The 23,719-nt window shown below is 42.2% G+C and overlaps 1 protein-coding gene across 1 annotated transcript; it reads right to left on the bottom strand.

Moving 5' to 3' along the window:
- Window positions 1-11,399: 11,399 nt before the first annotated feature.
- Window positions 11,400-19,889, bottom strand: LMOD2 (leiomodin 2). Its single transcript, XM_040259556.1, has 3 exons — window positions 19,518-19,889; window positions 12,834-14,171; window positions 11,400-11,871 (listed from the first exon to the last, which is right to left on the bottom strand). Exons 1-3 carry the CDS (start codon window positions 19,788-19,790, stop codon window positions 11,845-11,847), a joined length of 1,638 nt encoding a protein of 545 aa, XP_040115490.1. The 5' UTR covers window positions 19,791-19,889; the 3' UTR covers window positions 11,400-11,844.
- Between the last annotated feature and the right edge of the window lie 3,830 nt (window positions 19,890-23,719).

The raw sequence follows: 23,719 nt of genomic DNA, 5'->3' as shown, positions 1-23,719 counted from the left end.
TCTTCTTGACCTGCATACATATTTCTCAGGAGGCAAGTAAGGTGGTCTGGTATTCCCATCTCTTTAAGAATTTTCCACAGTTAGTTGTGATCCGCACAGTAAAAGGCTTAGGTATAGTCAATAAAGCAGAAGTAGATGTTTTTCTGGAACTCTCTTGCTTTTTCTGTGATCCAATGGATGTTGGCAATTTCATCTCTGGTTTCCTCTGCCTTTTCTAAATCCCGCTTGAACATCTGGAAGTTCTCGGTTCATGTATTGTTGAAGCCCAGCTTGGAGAATTTTGAGCATTCCTTTTCTAGCATGTGAGAGGAGTGCAACTGTGCGGTAGTTTGAACATCTTTGGCATTGCCTTTGTTTGGGATTGGAATGAAAACGGACCTTTTCCAGTCCTGTGGCCACTACTGAGTTTTCCAAATTTGCTGGCATTGAGTGCAACACTTTTCACAGCATCATCTTTTAGGATTTGAGATAGCTCAGCTGGAATTTCATCACCTCAACTAGTTTGGTTCTTAGATATGCTATTAAAAAAAGAGAGAGAAAAAATATGTTAAAATCATACAGCTAAACCAGCAGCCACTGAAGCAAACCAAGGCAAGTTTTGAGATTACAACAGCCTCAGACTTTTGGAGTATTCACGAATAGAATCTTGTATCATTTTTTTGTTTGCTCATCCCCAATTCCCATTCCTCTGCCCATCACCATCAAAATATTTTTTTTTCCATTTAAATGTTAGCTTAGGTAACTGGCATGCTTAATAATCCCACATGTTTAATAAATGATTACAAGTGATTTGAGTCATCCCAAATGCTTAATAAATGATTACACAATAATTTATTTGGAATTACCTTAGAATCTTGTCTCTGAATTTCAAATTATCTCTGTCAGTGTGTCTCTTTCTTTAAGCATTTTTCATTGATTTCATATTTTTTCATCCCATGGTGACTTTTAACTTATGACAATCATACATGGAGAAGAAGCTGGATTTGTTTTGCCTTTTATTCTTTTTCTTCTCTTAAAAATAATTCACATTTTAAAAAACAAATTTTATTGATATTAATGACAGCTTCTGGGGGTAAAAACATAGATACCATCCCCATAAGTTTGATGGTCAAGTTTCTTGTTACACTTGTTATACTTCCTACAAGTGTCTCAGAGAAGAGTCACCGAAAAGTCTTGGCAGCATTCAGAGAAAAATAAATATATGCATTGGAGAGTCTGCTCGTGCTCCTCCTGACTGTGTTATTTTCAGGTTTCTGCTGGTCTCCTGCATATTCTGTACCACCCCCCAGCTGAAAACGATGATAAAGAGTCGCAGATTAATGTGTATCTGCCAGAAAGACATTCACAAATACATATAAGTGAATGCATTTTCTCTCTGACACTTCCTTTAATGTCAAAAAAATAAAAATAAAAGCTTAATTTTCCCAATTTTCCTCCAGTGTAAAGAGTTTCTCCAGCTGCTGTTTTGTTTGTTGGATTATTGGTTCACGTGTACGTTAAGTGCAGCTGCCACCCAGCCCCAGCTTGGAGGGGAACTGATGCTTGAGAAATGCAGGAAGAGCAACTTCCAAACTGTAATCTGAGACTGCCTTTAGATCATTTTTGTATTTATGTACTTCACTGGTGGCTCGGAGGTAAAGAATCCACCTGCAATGCAGGAGATGCAGGTTCAGATCCCTGGGTTGGGAAGATCCTCTGGAGGAGTAAATGGCTACCCACTCCAGTATTCCTGCTTGGAAAATTCCATGGACAGAGGAGCCAAGTGGGCTACAGTCCCTGGGGATGCAAAAGAGTCAGACACGACTTAACGACTACACAAGGACTACACAGATGGCTCAACTGAGATTTCATTCAGGAAGAGAGAAAATTTAACAGTTGGTGCTACTGATAACAGGATTTTGATCAGAGATGACCAGACTTTCCAAATACATACCTAATTTTTAAAACTTCTAAACATATAACCACAAGAGTCGTGTTGCTAAGAAGCTGCTGAACTTGTCATAAAGCCTACATGGCTAATTACACAAGGTTTCAATCTGAGACAAGTGATTAGTCATCTGAAAATTAGTGCAGAATAGCCAATGAACAAGCAGATAATAGATCAAAGTAAAGACTTCAGCTTCGGAGTGAGAATTTGTCTAATGAATTCAATGTTAGGAGGTTAAGGATTATACAAATTTGACCTCAGGATGGTTTATTTAGAGAACAAGACTTTTGTTTTCCAGTTGTCAGTCCTCAGCTCACCCAAACACTCATGACTGTGTCCTGAGCACAGATCCGTGATCCCACGGGAGAAGGTAGAGTGAGGCTTCGAGGGGAGAGAGCCAGCAAGAGTGGATGCAGATATTCTTAGAGCTCTGGCCCTGCCATGCACACAGACAGCCTACCTTTGGCTGCTCCCTAGAGATGCCATCCTTGGAGCTCCTAGTCTCCACATGTAGGTCCTGCCCTGTCATGAGTGGTCATAGTAGTTTGGTCGCTCAGTCCGAATCTTTGCTATCCCATGGGCTGTAGCAAGCCACATTTCTCTGGCTATGGGATTTTCCAGGCAAGAATACTGGAGTAGGTTACCATTTCTTTCTCCAGGGGATCTTCCCTACCCAGGTATCGAACCTGTCTCCTGCACTGGCAGGCAGATTCTTTACTGCTGAGCCACCAGAGAAGCCCCACCCTGTCATAGACCCTGGGATAAATCTTGCCTCTACACTTCCTTTCTCAACCACTACCATTTTTGGTTCCTCATTACCCTTTAGCCACCTGGGGAGGAATGGCGAGGATATACGATCACACTGTCTCTTCATTGCTGAGCAGCTAATCATCTCCACCAATTCGTATGTATTGAGTGCTTGCTGTTTATTAGCAATGAAGGTAAGATAAAGTCTCTGATCTCTAGGATATAGAATCCAGTAGGTGAGCAGGAAGATTAAGACATCTACACAGACAGCATATATAATGCAAGGCTAGATGTATTGTGAGACTGTGGAATGTAGAATACAAGAAGGGTAGATGATGGAGGAAGAAGATGAGCTCAGCCTTAAATACACTGTGACTGGGGTGCTTGTTCTTTTAAAAGAGTGGATTTAGAATCGTAAGGGTGGTATTTGTGCTGGAGGTAAGAATTTGGGTAAGAGTGGAATTTAAAGATGAGACTTTGGACGAGGTCACCCAGGGAGAGTGTGGAAAAGAATAGATCCCCTTAGAACTCATTTCCCCATCTCCTTGGTGCAATAACTGACTCATCTTTCAAGGTCTTCTGAAGAATGTCCCTAGATGTAGAGAGTGGGAAGGGAATTCCTGGCAGATCGATGGTCTGCGAAAGGTGTGTGTCAAGAGGTGGCATCACTGATTCAGTGAACTGCTTAAGTATGGCTTAAGCATGGGGAGCATGAGGATAGATTGATCTCAGGTCGTCTCGGTCTACAATGACTTGAGGCTGGGTTTGGGTTCCCAGGCAGAGATTGAGGCTGAGTCATGGTGGTGAGAGAACCAGATCCTAGCCACTGGGTCGGTGGTCTGTGACAGGGCACCTGGCCCTTTGGCTTTGCAGAAAAGAATTCCCACTAAGACAGAAAGTGATCTCTGATGGCTCAGATGGTGAAGGATCTTCCTGCAATGTGGGAGACCCGGGTTTGATCCCTGGTTCAGGAAGATCCCCTGGAGAAGGGAATGGCAACCCACCCCAGTGTTCTTGCCTGGAAAAAATCCTCAGACAGAGGGGCCTGGAGGGCTACAGTCCATAGGATTGCAAAGAGTTGGACATGACTGAGTGACTAACATACACACAGTGAAACAAGTGAAAGTATTTATTGATAGAGAAAAGCATAGTATGTGTAAACAGAACTATCTCAGAGAGAGAGAGAGAGAATTGCTGAGTTGTACCCTTTTGGCAGTTTGAATTACTTTTATGGAGCATTTCTTCTGGGTTTCCTTTGGCCAATCCTTTTGGTTTGCCTGAGTCACAGTCCATATTTGGTGTATCTCAGGATCCTCCCATGAGTTCACACACAACTCTTAGCCAAGATGAATTACACCACAAAGGCCTATGGGTAGAGCATCCCTTGACATCGCTCTCATTTTGATCTCCAAGGAGCTTTCCTGAGTATGTGTAGTTGGAGAGGTCTCCTGACTTGGAGAATGAGAAATATGTGGACTGGGTAGGGCCCAATTTTAATTGTCCTGCTATTCTTGTCTTGGAATTTTGGTCCATAGGGAATGACTTGCCAATCACTTTACCCTTGGGGGCCCCATCTACTTCCTGCCTCAAGATGAGGACGAAAGATCAGCAGGGCCACGTTTGCCAGGCCAAGGGAGCTGAGCTTTATTCTGTAGAATGTGGGTTATCACAAATTGCATTTGGGAAAAATATCACTTAAGCAAGTAGAGAAAAAATGGGCGAGGGAGAATGGAGACAGAAACCAGTTAGGAAGCAATTGGTTAGGAAAAAGCCAGTTCAGAAGCAACAGTCCAGATAATAGATTGTGAGTGACTCCTCAAAGGTTTTTATGGTGGTTAAGGAGAGGATATGACATTTTTAAGAGGAGAAATTCTATTCATGACCATAACCTGAGGGAATCTCCTGTTAAATTAAAGCTTCTTCTGATCTGCCTCACCCTGACCAGTTTGCATATGCAAAAGTAAACCGGAGTTGCTCTTGGGCAGGGGTTGAAGAGAGTTGAATTTGCTGTGCAGAACAGAATGAAAAGAACTTGGAACTCCCAAGAGTGATATAGGAGGATAGTAACGAAGACGAATCAGGAGAGAAGAAGAAGGAGTGATAAACTAACAATAAAATACAGACTATTATGTTGTATAAAATTTAAGTGGGGGGAAAAATCTCAAATAGGGAGTTAGTCCCTCTGTTACTATTTTAACATCTCATGCTTGAAGTCACTGTGTCACTGTAATAACAACCTTTCCTTCATTTCCCGAATTTTCACATAATGTCGAGCCTGTGGAAACCAAGAAAGAGGGCTGATTGTCACAGGTCTATTGTCACATTAGGTCACTGTCGACTGAAATAGGGCCAGGCAACCATAGGTTTGCAAGAGGCATGCTTGGTGCATGGAGCCAGAGACAACCATGAGCAGATAAGCCTCTAGCCCCTACCCCTTCATCCCAGGAATTCTCAGAACTCTTTGGACTGTCACAGAGGTGCACTGAGGTTTCCAGTTAACTTTATCTTGACTATTAAATACATGTGTATGGCACATACAGTCTTCCCTGCTGGCTCAGATGGTAAAGAATGTGCCTGCCCTGTGGGAGACCCGGCTTCAGTTCCCGGGTTGGAGACATCCCCTGGAGAAAGCAATGGCTAGCCACTCCAGTATTCTTGCCTCGAAAATCCCAAGGACAGAGGAACCTGGCGGGCTACAGTCCACGGGGTCACAAAGAGTCAGACATGACTGAGTGACTAACGTCACATCACATCATATGCACATACATGTCACTTTTATTTGACATGAGGAAAAATATGTACATAATATATACAGGTATTTATATTTAAGCATGTAAATATTATATATAAATAAGATTTTCTCACATCAAGTAAAAATTATAGTAGATACTTGCATATGTAAATACATCTGGTTGGCCAAAAATGTTTGTTTGAGTTTTTCCATAAGAAGGTACAGAAAAACCCAAATGAACTTTTTGACCAACCCAATATATATACTATAATGCAATATAATGACATACCAGGAATATGTGACTTTTACTTCTGAGGTTTGTGGACACTCCGACCCTCCTCAAGAGGAGCATATCCATTTTCTGAAGCATTGTGCCACGGTTGTCATCCTCGTGATAGAGTTATCGCACTCCACCCCTCCAACCTGATGTCCATCTTCACGGCTGCCGTGGACTTGCTCCTGCCAAGAGCATCAGTTCGAATGATCGCCTTTGAGCTCAGGAACACACTGAGGCATTTTGTACTGCCAAGTGGCCCTTCCTTAGCGCAACTCTCTGCTTTGCCACCTGACTCTCCTCTGGCTTTTCTTTAGACGTACTCAGCCTCTGCCCTTTTCTCGGAGTGACCTCGTCCAAACCCCCATCTTTAAGTGCTACTCATACTCAACCCCGCAAATCCTTATTTCCAGCACAAACCTACCTTCCCCATGATCACTACTTTCAAATGGACAGGTACCTCAGACACAACACTATTTAAAACTGAATGTATCTTCTTCCTCCGATGCTTGCTGTATCCTGTTCTCCCATTTTGTGACTGTCCACCCAAACGGCCCAGCCTGGATGTGTCAACCTGCACACCTCTCTTCTGTTGCTCCCTGCCTCCCTTTGTCTAATCAGTCACTAAATTCTGTGGAGCACACGCTTTCTCAGTCTCTGCTTTATCTGTTCTGATGTCTTCACACCTACACAGTGTTCACAGTCTGTCTGGATTGCTTCCTTCCTAGATCATTGCAGTGGTCTCCTTACTGGTCTTCTTGCCACCAGCCTGGGCCTCACCGAGTCCATTCTCCTCTCAGTTGCTGTTGCTCAGTCGCTCAGTTACGTTCGACTCTTTGCAGCCCCATGGACTGCCCTGCCAGGCTTCCCTGTCTTTGCTGTCTCCTTGTTCATGCTTATGTCCATTGAGTCAGTGATGCCATCCAACCATCTTATCCTCTGTTTCCCCCATCTCCGGCCCTCAATCTTTCCTAGCATTAGGGCCTTTTCCAATGAAGTCAGCTCTTCGTATCAGGTGGCCAAAGCTATATTTTTGCAAAGTTGTCCAAACATCATGTCACACTTTTTGCAATTCTTTGATGCTTTCCAGGACCCTCAGAATGAATCCCCATTCTTTAGCTTACGCTGAGTTGTTCAGGGCATACTATCGTGGCTCTTAGACCCTTCCAGACTTTTTATTCAGACATAGATAATTTTATGGACTTTTGGAAATTTGTCTTACCGAGGCATGCCTCTGTGGTTCAGATAGGCGTATGATTTGACAGAGAGAAAGCTGGTAAACAGGACAGTTTGGTTGAAACCTAATTTCCAGTTTTGATGTACCATAATGATGGTGTACTCACAAACCCTTGTCTAACTAGGGGTGGCTTCTCAGCTGTGATTTTTTTTCAGTCAGTCATTTCTTCTAAGGGTTTTTCAGAAAAGTTGAATGTTAGAATGACTCAAAAAGATAAGTTGGAACAAACCAAATTCCAAATCAGCAGTCTAATCAAAATAACCTAAATATCCAAGTTATTAAAATTGCTTAAATAAAATACAGTAGGTTATGTGATGGTATGTAAGTTATATGTGTGTTTAAATATGCATTAAGGGTCTAAAAGGATATACTAAAGGGTTGTCAGCAATTCTGCATGGGTGAGATTGTGGAGATTTTTATGTTTTTTGCCTTATCTGTATATTCTAATTTGTCTTAATGATCACATACTGCTTTTGTTAAAGACCATGCAGAAACTAAATACTAGTACTATTCTTAATCCACAAAGCCTGTCAATACTAGAAGAAAGACTGAAATATTAACTCTTCACCAAATTCTTGCTTTTTATAGAATGACATTAACCCTATGACTTTCTATTTTCTGTAATACCCTGTTCTCTCAAGCTTAAATGTCTCTCTTCATTCATCACCCTTACCATTTGATTCATTTTTCAGCCTGGTGTCGTCTCCATTCTTTAAAATTCTAAAACAAGTGTCACTTTTCTTGAGAAGTTTTTCTTGACCCCTTATCTGCTTATGGTCAAGGGTCTATGGTAAACAGTGGCTAGCTCACAAGTCAAACCCATCCAATTCTTCTACTGTCCAGTCTGCAGACTAAAGAGAGTTTTAACATTTTTTAATAGTTGAAAAATGATCAAAAGAAGAATATGAACAACACATGAAAATCCCATGAAATTTGAATTCTAGTGTCTACAAATAAGTTGTATTAGAACACAGACATGCTCATTCATTTGCATATTATCTGTTGCTGTTTTCACCCTATAATGGTAAGGTTGAGTAGTTGTGACAGAGATCAAGTGGCCCAAAGAATCTAAAATGTTTAAATATGTTATACAAAATTTTAAATATCTCTAGCCCTTTATAGAAATTTGCTAACACCAGTTTTAGAAGATTAGGCTTCCTCAGTGCTCACACAGGACTCTATACCTACTGGAAATTCTGGAAGGAATGAGGATCGTCACTGTTTGGAAGTGAAAGACACTTTCTAATTCAGCTTGGGCTCCCCAGCATCAGGCAGAGAGCCTCAACCACAGGAGGTACCTGATAGGCACACAGTGCCTGAAGGAATGGTATCAGGTCCCTCCCCTAGACTTGTAAGTGACATGAAGACAGGCAGTTTTATCTCCTTTGTTCACTGCACATCCTCGGTGTCCAGAAGTTTTTGGAACATGGCAGGCACTCGGAGAACAATTGTGAAAGTTCAGTGCCTCAGTATCAGTGCAATATTTCTGAGTTTTGTAATTCTTAGGTCAGGTCTTTGACTTTTACATCTACTATTTGATGACAGATGAAAACAAAACCCCACCTTCCAAACCTCAGAGAAACAAAGAAAAGACAGTGTGAACTTCTCATGAAAGGAAGTAGTTAAGAGGTCTTTTCAAGAATATATCGATTTACCCCTGTCTATGGCGCCTCTCAATACACACACTGCAGTCTGTTTTTACCTCTTCTTCTCCCTCACTTGGAGCAACTGCATCAGGGCAGGTATTAAATCACGATCCTGCTGACACTGAGTTATTGAATACCTGTGGCAGCAGGGCTCCAGACACAGAGTGAGACTCAGCATTTTGGCCCTGTTTCAACCAGGATGAGGTGTACTTTAAGAGATTAATGTGCAGATATAAATCATGGTCTAAACACTCCATCTGGTCTTGGACAGCCCCTCTCCCAGTGAGCTGAATGCTCTTTATAGGGGATGAACTAGCTAGCTTTCATACCAGCTCTGTGAGTTTGCAGGGACGATGAACTTGGGATTCCTGTTCTGTGCTGAAGAGTCATGACACCTTGCCTGGCTCCAGTGGTGTCTTCTGAAATCACATTCTAAAAATGCTTTCCTTGAACGAAAAATATGCCAACTTAGTGTCTGGCTATATCATACTTGTCTTATTAGGGGCTTTACAATGTTTTGAAGGTTGAGTATGGGGATCTGGATGCTTATTTCCATTTTGTTAAGTGCCTTATCAGTGCCCCAAAATTTCCAGCAAGGTCAAAATCTGAAGGAGGAGATATTTGTCTCCCAAACACTCTCGTTTGGCGAGAAGGCCGAGCCAGTCCCCACAGCCTAGCATCTCCTAGCAGCCAAGGAACTAGTCTTTTCCTCTTAGCTCTGCACACCCTCTTTTTTCTGGCATTTATACATGGTTTTGGAAAAGGCAATGGCACCCAACTCCACTACTCTTGCCTGGAAAATCCCATGGATAGAGGAGCCTGGTAAGCTGCAGTCCATGGGGTTGCTAAGAGTCGGACACGACTGAGCGACTTCACTTTCACTTTTCACTTTCACGCATTGGAGAAGGAAATGGCTACCCACTCCAAAGTTCTTGCCTGGAGAATCCCAGGGATGGAGGAGTCCGTTGGGCTGCTCTCTATGGGGTCACACAGAGTCCGACATGACTGAAGCGACTTAGCAGCAGCACACATGGTTTTATCAAAGGATCTATTTATCAGCAACCATTTACTCCTTTGCTTCATCATGGTGGAGCTGAAAGCTCTTCACATTCAGAAGAGCCCTGTTCTCATGCACACACAGAGGCCAGGAGAAAGGAAGATCGGTCTTGGCTTTCTGTGCTAATTCACTACACACACACACACACACGCTTGCCTTTTAAAAACCTCTATTTTAGCTTTTATTTTTGCACAACAGTCAGTTCAGTTCAGTTCATTTCAGTCGGTCAGTCGTGTCCTACTCTTTGCAACCCCATGAATCATAGCACGCCAGGCCTCCCTGTCCATCACCAACTCCCGAAGTTCACTCAGACTCACATCCATCAAGTCAGTGATGCCATCCAGCCATCTCATCCTCTGTCATCCCCTTCTCCTCCTGCCCCCAATCCCTCCCAACATCAGAGTCTTTTCCAGTGAGTCAACTCTTCGCATGAGGTGGCCAAAGTACTGGAGCTTCAGCTTTAGCATCATTCCTTCCAAAGAAATCCCAAGGCTGATCTCCTTCAGAATGGATTGGTTGGATCTCCTTACAGTCCAAGGGACTCACAAGCACAATTGTGAACACTCATGAAAAGGGGTAAAATACTGAAGTCACTGCAAAAGGAAACTGACATTCCCACTGTCCTTCAAAGCACAGGAAGCCTTAGGACTCTGAGTCCAGATGGAAGCAGAGACATGCAGTGATGCAGAAGGAGCGTGCATGGGCTTCTGAAACAGTCTCCCACGCATCCCCAGCCCCTCTGAACCCGGTTTTCCTTGTGAATTAAATGGGAAGAGCACCTTTTAATGTTGTGAAAAGTATACAACTTAGTTCAGAAAATGTCAGGCACTCCCCACACAAAGTCAGGAAGTAATTATTAAATGGGTGACCCAAGAGCTCACACTCTGTAGGACACAAAGGAAACATTGCTAATCAAAGATAATACGAAGGACTTTAGAGGAGATTTGTAGCTTTCATAAGCTGGAGTGCAGCATCAGGTGGAATGAAGGTAATCTCTGACAGATCTTTCTCTTATCTGAAAATCCAGATCTTTCTTGAATGAAAGAGAGATGGGGTAGGATGATTGCAAATGCATGCACCCTTGTCCGTGGATGTGTGTAGTGGACGCTGATATCACCACTATGTAGGCAGAGTACAGACGCACTAAACTCAGGGTCCCCAACCTCCAGGATATAATGCCTGATGATCTGAGGTGGAGCTGATGTAATAATAATAGAAATAAAGTACATGTAATGTTCTTGAATCATCTGGAAACCATCTTCCCCTTCCCCACCCCCTTCCATGGAAAAATTGTCTTAAATGAAATCAGTCCCTGGGTCCAGAAAGGTTGGGGACCACTGCACTAAACTAAAGCTTACCACAGGGAGAGCTCAAAGGAGACTTGCGTGGTGACTCTTTAGCATTACCCTCGAGACAGCTCTGAAGGCAGGGGGCCTATCTTCCAGGTGTTCCCTTAGCACTTGTTCCATCTCTACCAAGAAACTTTCTAATTTGCCATTTTTTCCCCAGAAATAGTTAACTTTAATTATAAATGATTGAATGACTTCTGGGTGTCTATCAGCCTTATGGGAATGGGGGAGTGTCACTCGACATCCTGGGTTTAATATTCATGCCTCTAGGATGACAATGGTCAAGTTGGGTTTTTTCCCAAGCTTTTATTAGTATCTCACTACCAAAAAGACCTTTAAAAGGGTTCTTGATTCCAGACCTTTAGAGAGAGCTCTGATCATATTTTCTTAGACATGAGAAAACAAAGGCAAATGCTTAGTACCCAAACCTTTTTTGGGGTGAGAATGTAATATGTTTAATATTTAGCAAAGTTACAAACACACCTGACAGATGTGATTATCCACTTACAAAAAATATTAGTTTGCTTTAAAAAAAAAAACAAAAAACTTCAATCCAAATTTATTAGGATTACAAAAATAACAGCACATTTCATGAACTCATTACAGCTCAGAGTTACCAACACATCCAGAGCATCTTTAAATAAACTGCTTCTTGTCAATACAAATATCTCATGACATAAAAAAGAAGTTTATTTTCATATTTACAGAAGAAACATGCCGGTAGTTTCTTAACATTCTCTTTGGAATTAATGGGTGAGGCTATTTTTAAAGTCAGAGAACATTTCAAATTGAAGAAGGTATTTTAGAAACATCTCACAATACATTTTATCTAATACCAACTGAATAATTCTGCATCCTCTTCTAAAAATCAGGCTTTTATCGCAGAGCTTCTGGAACTTCCACCTACAAAAATAGGGGATTCTCTTTCAATAAAAACAATGCAAATGATAAAGTGAAGAAAAATATATCTGTAGAGTATAACTTTAGCAGTATTTTCCAGAAAGAACTCAGATTGCTGTGAGTGTGTGTGTGCAAATTGCTTCAGTCGTGTCCAACTCTTTGCAATTCTATGGACTGTGGTCCACCAGGCTCCTCTGTCCATGGGATTCCCCAGGCAAAAATACTAGAGTGGGTTGCCATGCCCTCCTCCAGGGGACCTTCCCCAGGGACTGAACCCAAGAGGTCTGTTACCTCTCCTGCATTGGCAGGTGGGTTCTTTACCACTAGTGCCACCTGGGAAACCCAGATTTTTGCTGGGTGATGTTCAAATTTTTTATTATAAATTAAGTGTTAAGTCATTTGCAAAAAAGAAAGAAAAGGAAAAAGTCGCTCAGTTGTGTCTGACTCTTTGTGACCCCGTGGACTGTAGCCCACCAGACTCCTCCATGCATGGGATTCTCCAGGCAAGAATACTGGAGTGGGTTGCCATTTCCTTCTGCAGAGGATCTTCCTGACCCAGGGACTGAATCTCCTGCATAGCAGGCAGACACTTTACCCTCTGAGCCACCAGGGAAGTCCAATCACTTGCAACTCGGTGGTAAAATTTTTGTCAAGTGATGAATCTGTTTTGGAGACATATACCCTGATTTCTTATTAAGGAAATTGGTATTTTTTTTTTCTTTTTTAGGTTGAAATGTCTTAAGATGAGCCTGGCCCTTAAAAGAATGAGATGCCAAGAAGGTGGACCAAGCGCATCTCTCAAACAGAAACGTGCTCTCTCTAGTGAGCTGCTCTTGATGTTCCAGATTTGGCAGCCTGCTCTGGCGTATACTGATAAGTGTTAGAGAGGTGCTTTGGTACCCGAGTGCGGTGGAGGCTGACTCCTAAGCTAGGTGCTCGCCCCAGGCTGCCCTTGCGTTACTTACCCGCCTTAGCTGTTTAATGCTGCTTCCCCGAATAGCTTCCATGAGATTCTCGTGAGCTGATCTCTGTGGGGTAGAAGGTCGGGAACTGTCTTCCATTTTCTTCTCCTGCACCGACCTCAGGGAATTTTTTATTTCCTTTAGGATATTGTTTGGCTGTTTCTTAGCCTTTTTCCCTTTTTTCTTTTTCTGTCCGTTTTGTAACGCCCGCTGGGCACTCTCCTGCTGTTTGATGACTTCCGCAATGTTGCGGGTGATGAGCTTCTTCTCTGCGGGCGGAGGCGGGGGAGGCGGAGGCGGGGGTGGCAGCCTTTGGGGAGCAGGGGGGGGGGGCGGGGGGGGGGGCGGAGGGGGGGGCGGGGCCGCCGGAGACGGAGGGCGGCTCCTCACAGTTTGGACCTTCTTGGGGAGTTTGGGGGACGACCAGGGGGAGTGCTTGGGAGACGCGTAGGGTGAAGAGCCTGGCGTGCCTCTCTGCCAGACTTTGGTCCTAAGGTTGGCTCCTCCGTCGTATCCCTCCTGCTGTTTCTGCTCCTGCATCCGCTTCTGCCGCTGCTTATCCATGTTTCTGGTCAAGAGGCTGGTCATGCTCATTCTTGGTCCTGGCAGCTCGAAATGGTAGCCCAGCCTCAGGAGCGTGGTGTTGTCCCTCAGCAGCTTGACGATCTCCATCTCCACCTGGCTGCCCATGATGTGTCTCTGGTTGTGGAAGCGCAGCTCGGTGAGCGCGGGGTTGTGCTGCAGCGCCCTCATGATGGCCAGGATGCCCTTGCCCGTGATGAAGTTGGACTCGATGTTGACGCTGGTGATGTGCCGGTTGACCCGGAGCATGTCCGCGATGGCCGTGGCCGCGCTGTCGTCGGCGCGCGTGTTGGCCAGGCTGAAGGCCTTCACCACCGTGTTGGCCTTGAGGGCCTCGGCGAAGCGGGCGAGGGTCTGTGAAGTGATGTTCTCGATATTGTTCAGATTGACTTCTGTGGTGTAGGGGTCGTTGTTTTTAATCTTTTCCAGAGCATCCTCGATCACTGTGGGGTTCCCGCAGGGGTGAATGGCAGCCGGGGGGGACTCCGTGTTCCTTCCACCGTGGCCATTAGTCAGATGTATGTTTTCGATCTGACTTTTAAATGTCTTTGGCCTCCCGTTGTCAGAATGGACACTATCGGAATGCACAGCTCCGTTCATCCCTTCCTCGTTCGCACCTGTTCTTTCCTCTCCTTCGCTGTCCTCCTCCTCGTCCTCGTCCTCCTCCTCCTCTTCCGTGTATACATCCTCAGAAACCTCACTGTTACATTCTGTAAAGACAAGCTCTTCCTCACTCTCCTCTTTGTCCTCTTCTGCAACCTGAAGAGCAGAGTATCCTCATGAGGTTTGCCGTTTTAAGCACGTTGTTACATTTTACAAAAGTAACACATGGTTTTGCAATATATACATGTATCAGATCATCACGGTGGTCCCTCTAAAACTCCCACGATGTAATATGTCAATTATATCTGAATAAATTCTTTAAAAAGTAACACACAAGCAAGTAAGACAAAACTTTCTAAGAATAAAAAGTTCGTCTCCAGCTGCTAATCTCCCTAGTTCAGGTGACCAGGGTTAACATTTCCTTGCATAACTTTCACCAACTTTTTCTGTATTCTGCAGAAATTTTTTGTATTCTGCAAAATAAATATCTAGAATTCAGTTGATGGAATAGAGTTTGCCATCATTTTGCCAGTTTTTAACAAATAAGCGGGAGCTTCTGCTCTGGAAAACCCTTGATAGCATTCTTATTCTCTTAACTCCCTCTCCTGAGCGATTTGGCTTCTAGTCTACTTACAGTTTAGCAGAGTCAGCCATCCCTTGGGGAATCACCCTTCTGTCCTTCCTTATTTCTCCATCCCAAACATACAAATGACAACAAAAATACATAACACATTTATGAGTTCCCTTTCTTTTCTTTAAGATTTTTTTTTTTGAGGGGACCATTTTTTAAAAGTCTTCATATCGAATTTTGTTCCGTTATTTCTTCTGCTTTGTGTTTTGGCTTTTTGGCCTTGAGGCATGCGAGATATTAGCTCCCTGACCAAGGATCAAACTCACACCTTCTGTACTGAAAGGCAAAGTCTTAACCACTGAACCATCAGGAAAATCCTTGGGTTCCCTTTTTTAATGTTCAGGAATTCTTCCCCCAGTCTGCCTTCTACAGTCTCTGTGACAGGAGCCCAGAGCCTTCTGCCGTGTCCTATGTCAGGGCATACAGAGGCTGGGCACCTCCCTCTAAGTAGAGCCTGGCATGGGGTCTCAGAGACCACACCACCTGGAAGCTGAGGCTGTATCTGTTTTTTTTTTTTTTTTTTTTCTGAAAAAAAAAAAAAAAAAAACAAGGGAGCAGGTCAAAACTCATCTCTATTCAGAAACTCATTTGGGTCATCCTTTGCAGCAAATCAGCTTGAAATCTCATGTTATCACTGGGTTAAATGAGATGGGACTTCAGAAGACATGAGGTGGGAAAGTGCCTTTGGCATTTCAACCGTCATGTGGAACAGCAGAGAACAGTAGAAAAATCTTGAAGCAAGCTACTGCCTCAGCCTGATGGTCTTAAATTATTTACCAGGTATCAATTATGAAAGACTTTCAGGCAAACACAATTTCACTTCATCTTGGTCTTTCCTGTTTACAAGACTTTGTACTGAGAAGTTCAGCTGACCCCCCCCCTTTATTCTTTGCCTCTCTACCTTTTCTGATAAAATAAAAATCTGGCAATTGCTGACAGAGTCCAATTTTCCCTAATGCTATCTTTTTAATCCTTTAGTTTCTCTAAAGCCTGGAGACCCTTTCCTGTCCCCAAAGCCAGAATTCTTCCTTCTACATGGGAATGGTTTTGACCCCAGCCTCCTGCTGCCCAAGGCACGTGGAATGAGCTTTGGAAAACACTGCACTGGTCTCCAGGTTTGTTTGCCCAGTTGCTGTCACAAAATAGCCTCCAGTTATCCGCTTGTTTGGAGTGGCAGGCACCAAGTGATGGCCTGGGGAAGGGGTCAGCCACTCCTGGGATGGCTTGTCCAGTCTTAATTTACTCACTTGTTCAGGAGCAGGAGGGAGAGTGACACTGTGTGTGTGTGTTTGTGTGTGTTTAGCTGTTTCAGTATTTGGAGAAAAGGGGCCTGTCTCAAAATTCAAGGTATACTGCCTGTCACACCACTGTTAAATGGTACCCCTCTAGTTTTTCAAAGACCTTTAGGCTTTATCTGCAAGAGATGTTTTTCCCTTAAATATATTTGCAGAGATCGTATCTGAAACTCTTATCCAGCAATGAGTTGTCCTGTGACATCTCAATGACATTTCCTCCAGAAAGCCTTCTTTGACATCTCAAATTATCTTTGTGATGTGATCCCACAATGCTGTAACTCCTCCAATAAAGTACCTCTTTAATTATTTGTTTTTTTTCTCCCAAAAGACTGTTTGCAGGGTGACAAAAAGGATCATATCTGTTCTCACTTCACACAGTGCTCAGCAGGTAGTAGGGGCTCGGTAAAATTTGTTAACTGAGTGGCTCTAAATTGACATTGGTTAACAGCCTCTGGTGTTAACAGCCTCAGGCTTCCCTGTGACTCAGTTGGTAAAGAATCCATCTGCAATTCAGGGGACCTGGGTTCGATCCCTGGGTTGGGAAGATCCCCTGGTGGAGGGCATGGCAACCCACTCCAGTATTCTTGCCTAGAGAATTCCATGGACAGAGAAGCCTGGCGGGCTATAGTCCATGAGGTCACAAAGAGTCGGACACGATTGACTAACACTTGCAAGAATGGGGGTGGAAAGGTCAGGGGTGGGGTGAGGCAGGAAAGCTTCAGGCACTGAAGGGGGCGATAGGGAGAGGCGAATATGGGTACACTTAAGGAATAAATAAGGCAACAAGAAGAGGGTGGCCAACCATTTCTCCTCATTACTTCCCTAGCACCATTACATGAAGAAGGAGGCAGCAAGAGTGGTTTCCATTCTGGTTCTGGTTCTACCCATAACGAGCTGGTTTTGTTTGTTGTGTTAGTCACTAAGTCATGTCCTACATGTGGTCACAAAGATGTGACCCCATGGACTGTAGCCCACCAGGCTTCTCTGTCCATGGGATTCTCCAGGCAAGAATACTGGAGTGGGTTACCATTTCCTTCTCCAGAGGATCTTCCCCACTCAGGGATCGAATCCATGTCTCCTGCATTGGCAGGCAGATTCTTTACTGCTGAGCTACCAGAGAAGCCCCAAAAAGAGCTGGTTGATTTTAGACAAATCACTAAATCCCTGGGATAGACAGTCTCAAGGAAACTGCAGTAGAGGCGAGCGGTTCTCCAACCACAGGGTGTGTCAAAATCACCAGGAGCACCGGGAGAAGCCACACAGCGCTGGGCCCTACTCCCAGAGTTCTTCGTTCATCTGGTCTGGGGGAGCCCTAGAATGAGTTGGAAGGTCCCAGGCGATGCTGATGTACCCACATTTTGAGAATTGCAGTCTTTGTGCCAACAGGACTTGGTTTGAATTTCAGCTAGAAGCTGTTAATCTCAAGTGAGTTTCTTAACCTCTCCCAGTCTCACTTCTCACATCCAGAAGGTGAGAGTTCAGTGAAGTAATGTGAATGTACTTATTGTCACCTATGCCTGACACCCAGCAGATACTCAAGCTCAGGGAGTTGGACCTTTGGGTCTCCAGGGCCTCTTGGAGATGTTTAATGCAGGATAAGTTTGTGGGAGTCCAGGTGGACAGAAGCTGTCATTCAGTAGGTGTTGAACATGATTTTCATAAATATTTACAGCCCACAGCAGCCTGAGAAGCATGACCCCTCATCTCCTTCTCATGGTCTACACTGGGCTGCTCTTCACTTTCACTGTCACCCCTTCCCCCACCCGCCCACCAGTCAGCTGCTCTGAGCTTTTTCCTGGAGTTGAAATGGGTTGACACCCTCCACTGGCAAACTTCTGCTCAGCACTCCTTGTGACTCTAGAGACAATTTGCCAGCAGGGAAAGGGGAGCGGGAGAAAAGTTAAGTAGCTGAGAAAGGAATCAAAGTTCATCAACACACAGCCTCTCTAATTGAGCTGATAAGCCATTGGCAGGGCTCAGGGATCAGCAAAACCTTTGGCAGGAGCAGGTGGGTTTCATCAACAGCTGACAACAGGCTTTGTCCTTTGTTTTCCACTCATCTCAATACGTTATGACATTAAAATGCCTTTGTTGGGTGATTACTCCAGTGGCTGTCTGTCCTAGATATTATGAGGCAATTTTAATCTTTTTTATTAGGGAAAATCTTGAACTGTTAGGAAAATGTGATACTTCCTATATTTGACCAGATTTCAGACACACATTTCCACATCAAAAAAAAAAAAAAGACCTTACGTTTGTGGAAGAATTGACCAACCCAAATCCTGGCCCATTTTGTGTATCCTTCCTTCTCACCACCACCTTCAGACCCTCAATGCAGGTCGCCACTGTGGCCTTGGCGAACCCTGGCCTGATTCTGGTGGCCCATTCTACAATGATTGACATGGACAAAACTCACACATATCTTGCTACAAATGTGGCCCACACACTCTATCATCAAGATCATCTAACAGTTCCTGGATTAGTACTATGAAAGTCTTGCCATTGGCTTCAGGCCATTTTGATCTTAGATGATTCCAGTAGAGCACACAGGTTTTAAACTATTGCTCCTGACCAGTGTTCTTCCACAAATTCAGGAATTTGTTATTTTTATATTCTTATTGCCATAATTATCTTTCCAGAGCTTAGTCTTTTGAACCTCCTTTTGTGAATGATTTATTTGACAAATTCAAATTAACTATTTACTGGGCAGAGAATAAGAGCTTAATAGACCTGACCTTTAATATAAGTGCATTTTCTGGCCTCAGAATCACCATTATAAAATAGGAAGGAATCTTAGAGATCATCCTAGCAGGGATGCTTAACCTAGAGCCTTAGGAGGGTTTCAGGATGTGTGCCATCATTTTGAAATTCTATGTAAAATTTTGTGTGTTTACACAAGCACACATGCATTTTCTTAGGAAAGTCTTTAACATAAAAATCTCAAAATGGTGTCTGAAGAACACCCTCCATTGATATGAAAGAGAACTCTGCGGAACTGACTCTCTGTTCAAGGTCTTACAACTTCAGTGCAGAGCAGGAATAAGAAATAAGGTCCCCTGACTCTCAGCCCCATATATTTCTCACCACCCCATGTTTCCTGGTGTTGGAAAAAGGAATTAGTTTTATTGTAGCCACCGTCACAGTCCAAGCAACAGATTACCCACTATTGTCTTTATAGAAGAAAATAAATTTACTCAGTTGCCATATACATTTATGTTATTGCCATATATATATGTATAAAATAAGTAGTATGCCACATCCTTAACTTATAACTCAAATTAGACTTTTGTTTGGCAAAATATCTAAACCCATGCTTTGCTTATGAATTATTTTCCTCTTGAAGATCCCATCCTTGTCAATCATGGGACCCCCCAACTAAGAATCTTTCATATAATCCATTAGGTTGTCATAAAAGTTAAGATGACTATTTCAGCCTGAGAAAATTTTCAATAGCAGGTGCAAGTGGATTACAAGAAAAGTGATGTGGAATGAAAAATTAGAAAAAAATAAGAAAGATTCCTGGGTTCTGGGTTGGGGGATTGGGAATAGCTAAGGAAAAAATATCCAAGAGCCTACCTTTCCACACTCCCCCAGCCTCTCCTTCTCCAAGAGTTTCTGGGACTCCTTTTCCCAATAGGCCATCAGCGCCTCTCTGCTGAATGTCCCTGTGGGGGTTTTCTCGGTCAGACTCTTTTGCCTCATCCCCACCGGGAGGCTGTGATCAGGTTCAATGTCGTCCAGCTCCCTCTCTAGCTCCTTCAGCTCCTCAGCTGACAGGGAAGCCAGGAGTTCGTCCTCATCGATGGATTCATATTTGCTAAGTCCTCTCCTGTAGCCAAAGGTAGACATGGTCCCTGCTTCGTCAGACCCACAAGGAGCTCGGGGAACCAGGCATTCAAGGCAGCCAGCAGCAGGCAGGGAGGAGAGTGGGCAGGCTGGTTAGCAACTGGTGCTGGGAGTGCCTGCGATAGCCTTTTAAGAGTGGTGATACAGGCTGTGACAATGCAGACAGGGGTGAAGGCATAGGCTGTTTTAAGCATCAGACGTCAGCTAGACATTTGAACACAAAGAATGTCACATCAGTGGTGGATGGAGGTCTCAGAACCAGTGGGGATTATTCACATACTGGCCAGGGACATATTTAGCTGAGCCTAATGGCTCATGAGGACAGGCACACAGCGCTTCAGATAGGAAGTAACCAGCTTCTTACTTTGTTTTCAAACAACAAGAGGGTAAAAATGTATTTCTAAAATGGCTCACTACCACCACCCTGGTCATGAAAAGATTCTCTTCCTATAATCTTCCAGGGTGAGAAATTACTACACATGCATTTAGAGGCATTATTCTGGTTCTCCTAAAAGACATATTGTGGGGTGGCACTGATGAGGACAGAAGGTTATAATGAAATAGCATTTTTCTACTGTCATTGCATTTTGCAGTTTACAAAGCACTTGAATGTAATTTTCCTAATCATAAGTCCTGAGAGATGACTTACATTAATTATCTCCCTTTACAGATTTTGGCAAGTGAGGCTCTGAGAAATTAAGTGAAGTCAGACAGCTACAAGGGTGGAAGCCTTTGCACTCTCTCTCCTCTGCACAAAATGGTTTCCTTCTCCTCACCCCTAAGTGTTAGTAAACAACTTGATTCACAAACAAAACTCCCCCAAAGACAAATAACAATATTGGACAAGATTTATTATCTTGTCCAATAGCCAGTCTAGTGCTAAGCATTTTAAACATTTATCTCACTTAATCCCACAGTCCCATGAAGTGTATACTATTACCCATATTCTACTAGTACAGATTCTGAGAGGTTAAGTAACTGCCCAGGACCACAGAGCTAAGAAATGGTGGAGCTAGAATTGTAGCTGGATTTGTGTCTGGGCTGAAAACTGAAGAGATGCTAATTTGAAATTATATACCTTCCCACATTTTTGTGAATGTGATGAAATACACACACAGTTTACAGGGTTTCATAAATATATCATCCTAGCATACAGATACATGAACATCTGTTAAAATGTATATATATAGAGAACTATACATATGTCAACACAAATACATGATATTTTGTTTATACATTCAGTAGTTGTGAATGTTTGGGTTGTTTCCAGGTTTGGGGAGTTATAACCAATGTTGAACACTTACTGCAAGTCTATGTAGCCACATGTTTTTATTTCCCTTGGGTAGCTAGTTTGCAGTAATGGAGTTGCTGAGTTATATGGTAAATTTATTTTTCATGAAACTGCCTAATTATTTTCCAAAATGGCTGTACCAATTTACTTTCCCACCAGCAATGAGGAGCATTCCAGTTTCTCCACATCCTAACATGTTTTTGCTGAAATGTTGGATTATAGCTATTTCAATGCCTATGAAATGGTATTTCTTTATTGTTTTAAATTTCATTCCTCTAATAACTAATGATGTGTGCTGTGTTTAGTTGCTCAGTCGTGTCCGACTCTTTGCAACCTCATGGGCTTTAGCCTGCAGGCTTTTCTGACCATGGAGATTCTCCAGGCAAGAATACTGGAGTGAGTTACATGCCCTCCTCCAGGGGATCTTCCCAGCTCAGGGATCGAACCCAGGTCTCCCACACTGCAGGCAGATTCTTTACCATCTGATCCACCAGGGAAGCCCATAACTAGTGATACTGAACATCATATATTTACTGGCAATCTTATGTCAACTTTGGTAAAATATTCATTTAAATCTTATGCTCATTTTTAAATCGGGTTGTCTTATTACTAAGTTATAAAAATTCTTTTTATAATCTAGACTTTATCAGATTTGCAGATATTATCTGTCATTCTGTGGATTGTCTTTTGAAAAGTAAACCTATTTAATTTTGATGAAGTTTAGTTTATCTATTTCTTCTTCTATTGCTTGAGCTTTTGGTATTATAACTAAGATATCTTTTTCCTAACACAGGATCTGAGACTTATTTTTATGCATTCTTCTAAGAGTTTTATGGTTTTGGGTTTTCAGAGGTATATTACACATTTTGATTTAATATTTGCATCTGTGTAGGGTAATGGTCTAAATTCATCTTTTCGTATACAGATGTCCAATTGTCTTAGGATTTTTTTATTGAATTGCATTGGTGCCTTTGTGGAAAATTAATTGGTCATAAATATAAGGGTTTATTTCTGGACAGTAGGTTATGTTCTATAGATCTCTGAGTCTATTTTCTTAAGACAGTACCACCTAGTCTTAATTATTATAGCTTTGTAGTATGTACTGAAACCAGGAAGTATAAGTTCTTCACTTTTTTTCTTTTGCAAGAATGTTTTGGCTAAGTATTATGGTCTTAACTCATTATGAAATTCTGTCTCTCAAAATAACTATGACTCTTTTCAGTGATACTACTGGGATAATTATGATATTAGAAATGATGAGTTCATTGTTTTTTTATGGCCTTTAGCATATACCTTTGTTGTAGCCTTAGTGATAATACATTTTTTATGTGAAAATAGTTTTGATTTTTGGAAATGACATCAAATATTATATCCAAATCTGATGAATAAGATGAGTTATTCAGCTGAATAATAAATTTTAGGTTAAAAGATGAATTATGATTACAACTGTATAAAAGCCTCTGTTTTTTTTAAAAAAAAGATGAAAAATGCATTAAAATGATAGTATACTTTTGTTTCAACAAGTAGGTATTAGGCACATATGATATGCTGACCACTATATAAATTTGAGATGCATAACTGTAAAAAAATGAAATTGTGTTTTACTTTTTCTCTCTTGTTTATAGTTTTTCTATAATATTTTAATATTATTTCATCTGACAACTTATTGAACATACACTGCCTGTCAGATTCTAAATTAAGTGCTGGCATTGAAGAAAATCAAAAATAAAAATTTCTTCCTTCATGGAGTTTACAGTCTCACTGGGGGAAACAGACAATATGTAAATAAATGAGTAAATACAGAACGTACAGACAGAAGTTCAATGGAGAGATATAAAGTGGGATAAAAGGGAAGAAAGAAGATTGTGCAGGTAATATTTCAAGTAGGGAAGATCTCTGTTTTAATAAGATGACTTTTGAGCACAGATCTGAAGTAAGGTCTTGATGCAATAATACACAGTTAATATGACTATAAAATAATGACTGAGATATTTTTGGAATCACAGATTCTCAGCTTTCAAAGGGACTTGGAAAAATATCAATCCTCTGTGACTTCTATAAGTGGTCATTTAGTGTTTGCCTGAGTGCTTTCAGTGAAAAGTGTACATTACCAAAAACTCCTTCCCTTGTTGGAGGGCTCAAATCACTACAACATCTTTCTTTCTATTGTGTTAAAACTGATCTCTTGAAAACTCACCATAAATATATTTAAGTTTTCTCATTGGAACAATGCAGAATATATGTTCTCATGTGAGTTTCTTCTTCCAAATCTTGGGTAGCCCATGAATGACTCTGAAAATAACTCTGGAAAAGGAGACATTAAAGTGTTTTGCTCTGTGGCAGCATCACTGGCAAAAAAAAAATATTATGGCCTCTCAAGACACTCCATGAAGAACAATGGTCATTCAGACATCCTAGTATATATATTACAAATCACTCTAATTATGATAAAGCTCATGGATGATCTTAGTTCACTGGTTCCCTCTTTATGTTTTCTCCGCAGACTTTAAATCCATTGGATAAAATTGTGTTGACTAATTAAACACCAATGCCTGACTCTGGCCAGACCTAAGTACAATGAAAAATTCAGATTTCTTTTCAAACTTGTCTGCATCGAGGGGAAAAATCTCAGTCAAAAGTT

This window comes from Oryx dammah, unplaced genomic scaffold (assembly GCF_014754425.2).
Source record: "Oryx dammah isolate SB20612 unplaced genomic scaffold, SCBI_Odam_1.1 HiC_scaffold_18, whole genome shotgun sequence".
Lineage (NCBI taxonomy): Eukaryota > Metazoa > Chordata > Mammalia > Artiodactyla > Bovidae > Oryx > Oryx dammah.
The sequence above is the reverse complement of the archived record's forward strand: the minus strand, read 5'-3'. Positions and strand labels throughout refer to the sequence as shown.

Excerpts from the sequence above, each read along its gene's own strand:
- LMOD2 (XM_040259556.1), bottom strand. The coding sequence starts at position 19,790 with ATGTCTACCTTTGGCTACAGGAGAGGACTTAGCAAATATGAATCCATC. Across the intron at positions 14,172-19,517 it reads GGCTGGGGGAGTGTGGAAAG|GTTGCAGAAGAGGACAAAGA; the intron begins GTAGGCTCTTGG and ends TCTGCTCTTCAG. Across the intron at positions 11,872-12,833 it reads GCATTAAACAGCTAAGGCGG|GTGGAAGTTCCAGAAGCTCT; the intron begins GTAAGTAACGCA and ends CTATTTTTGTAG.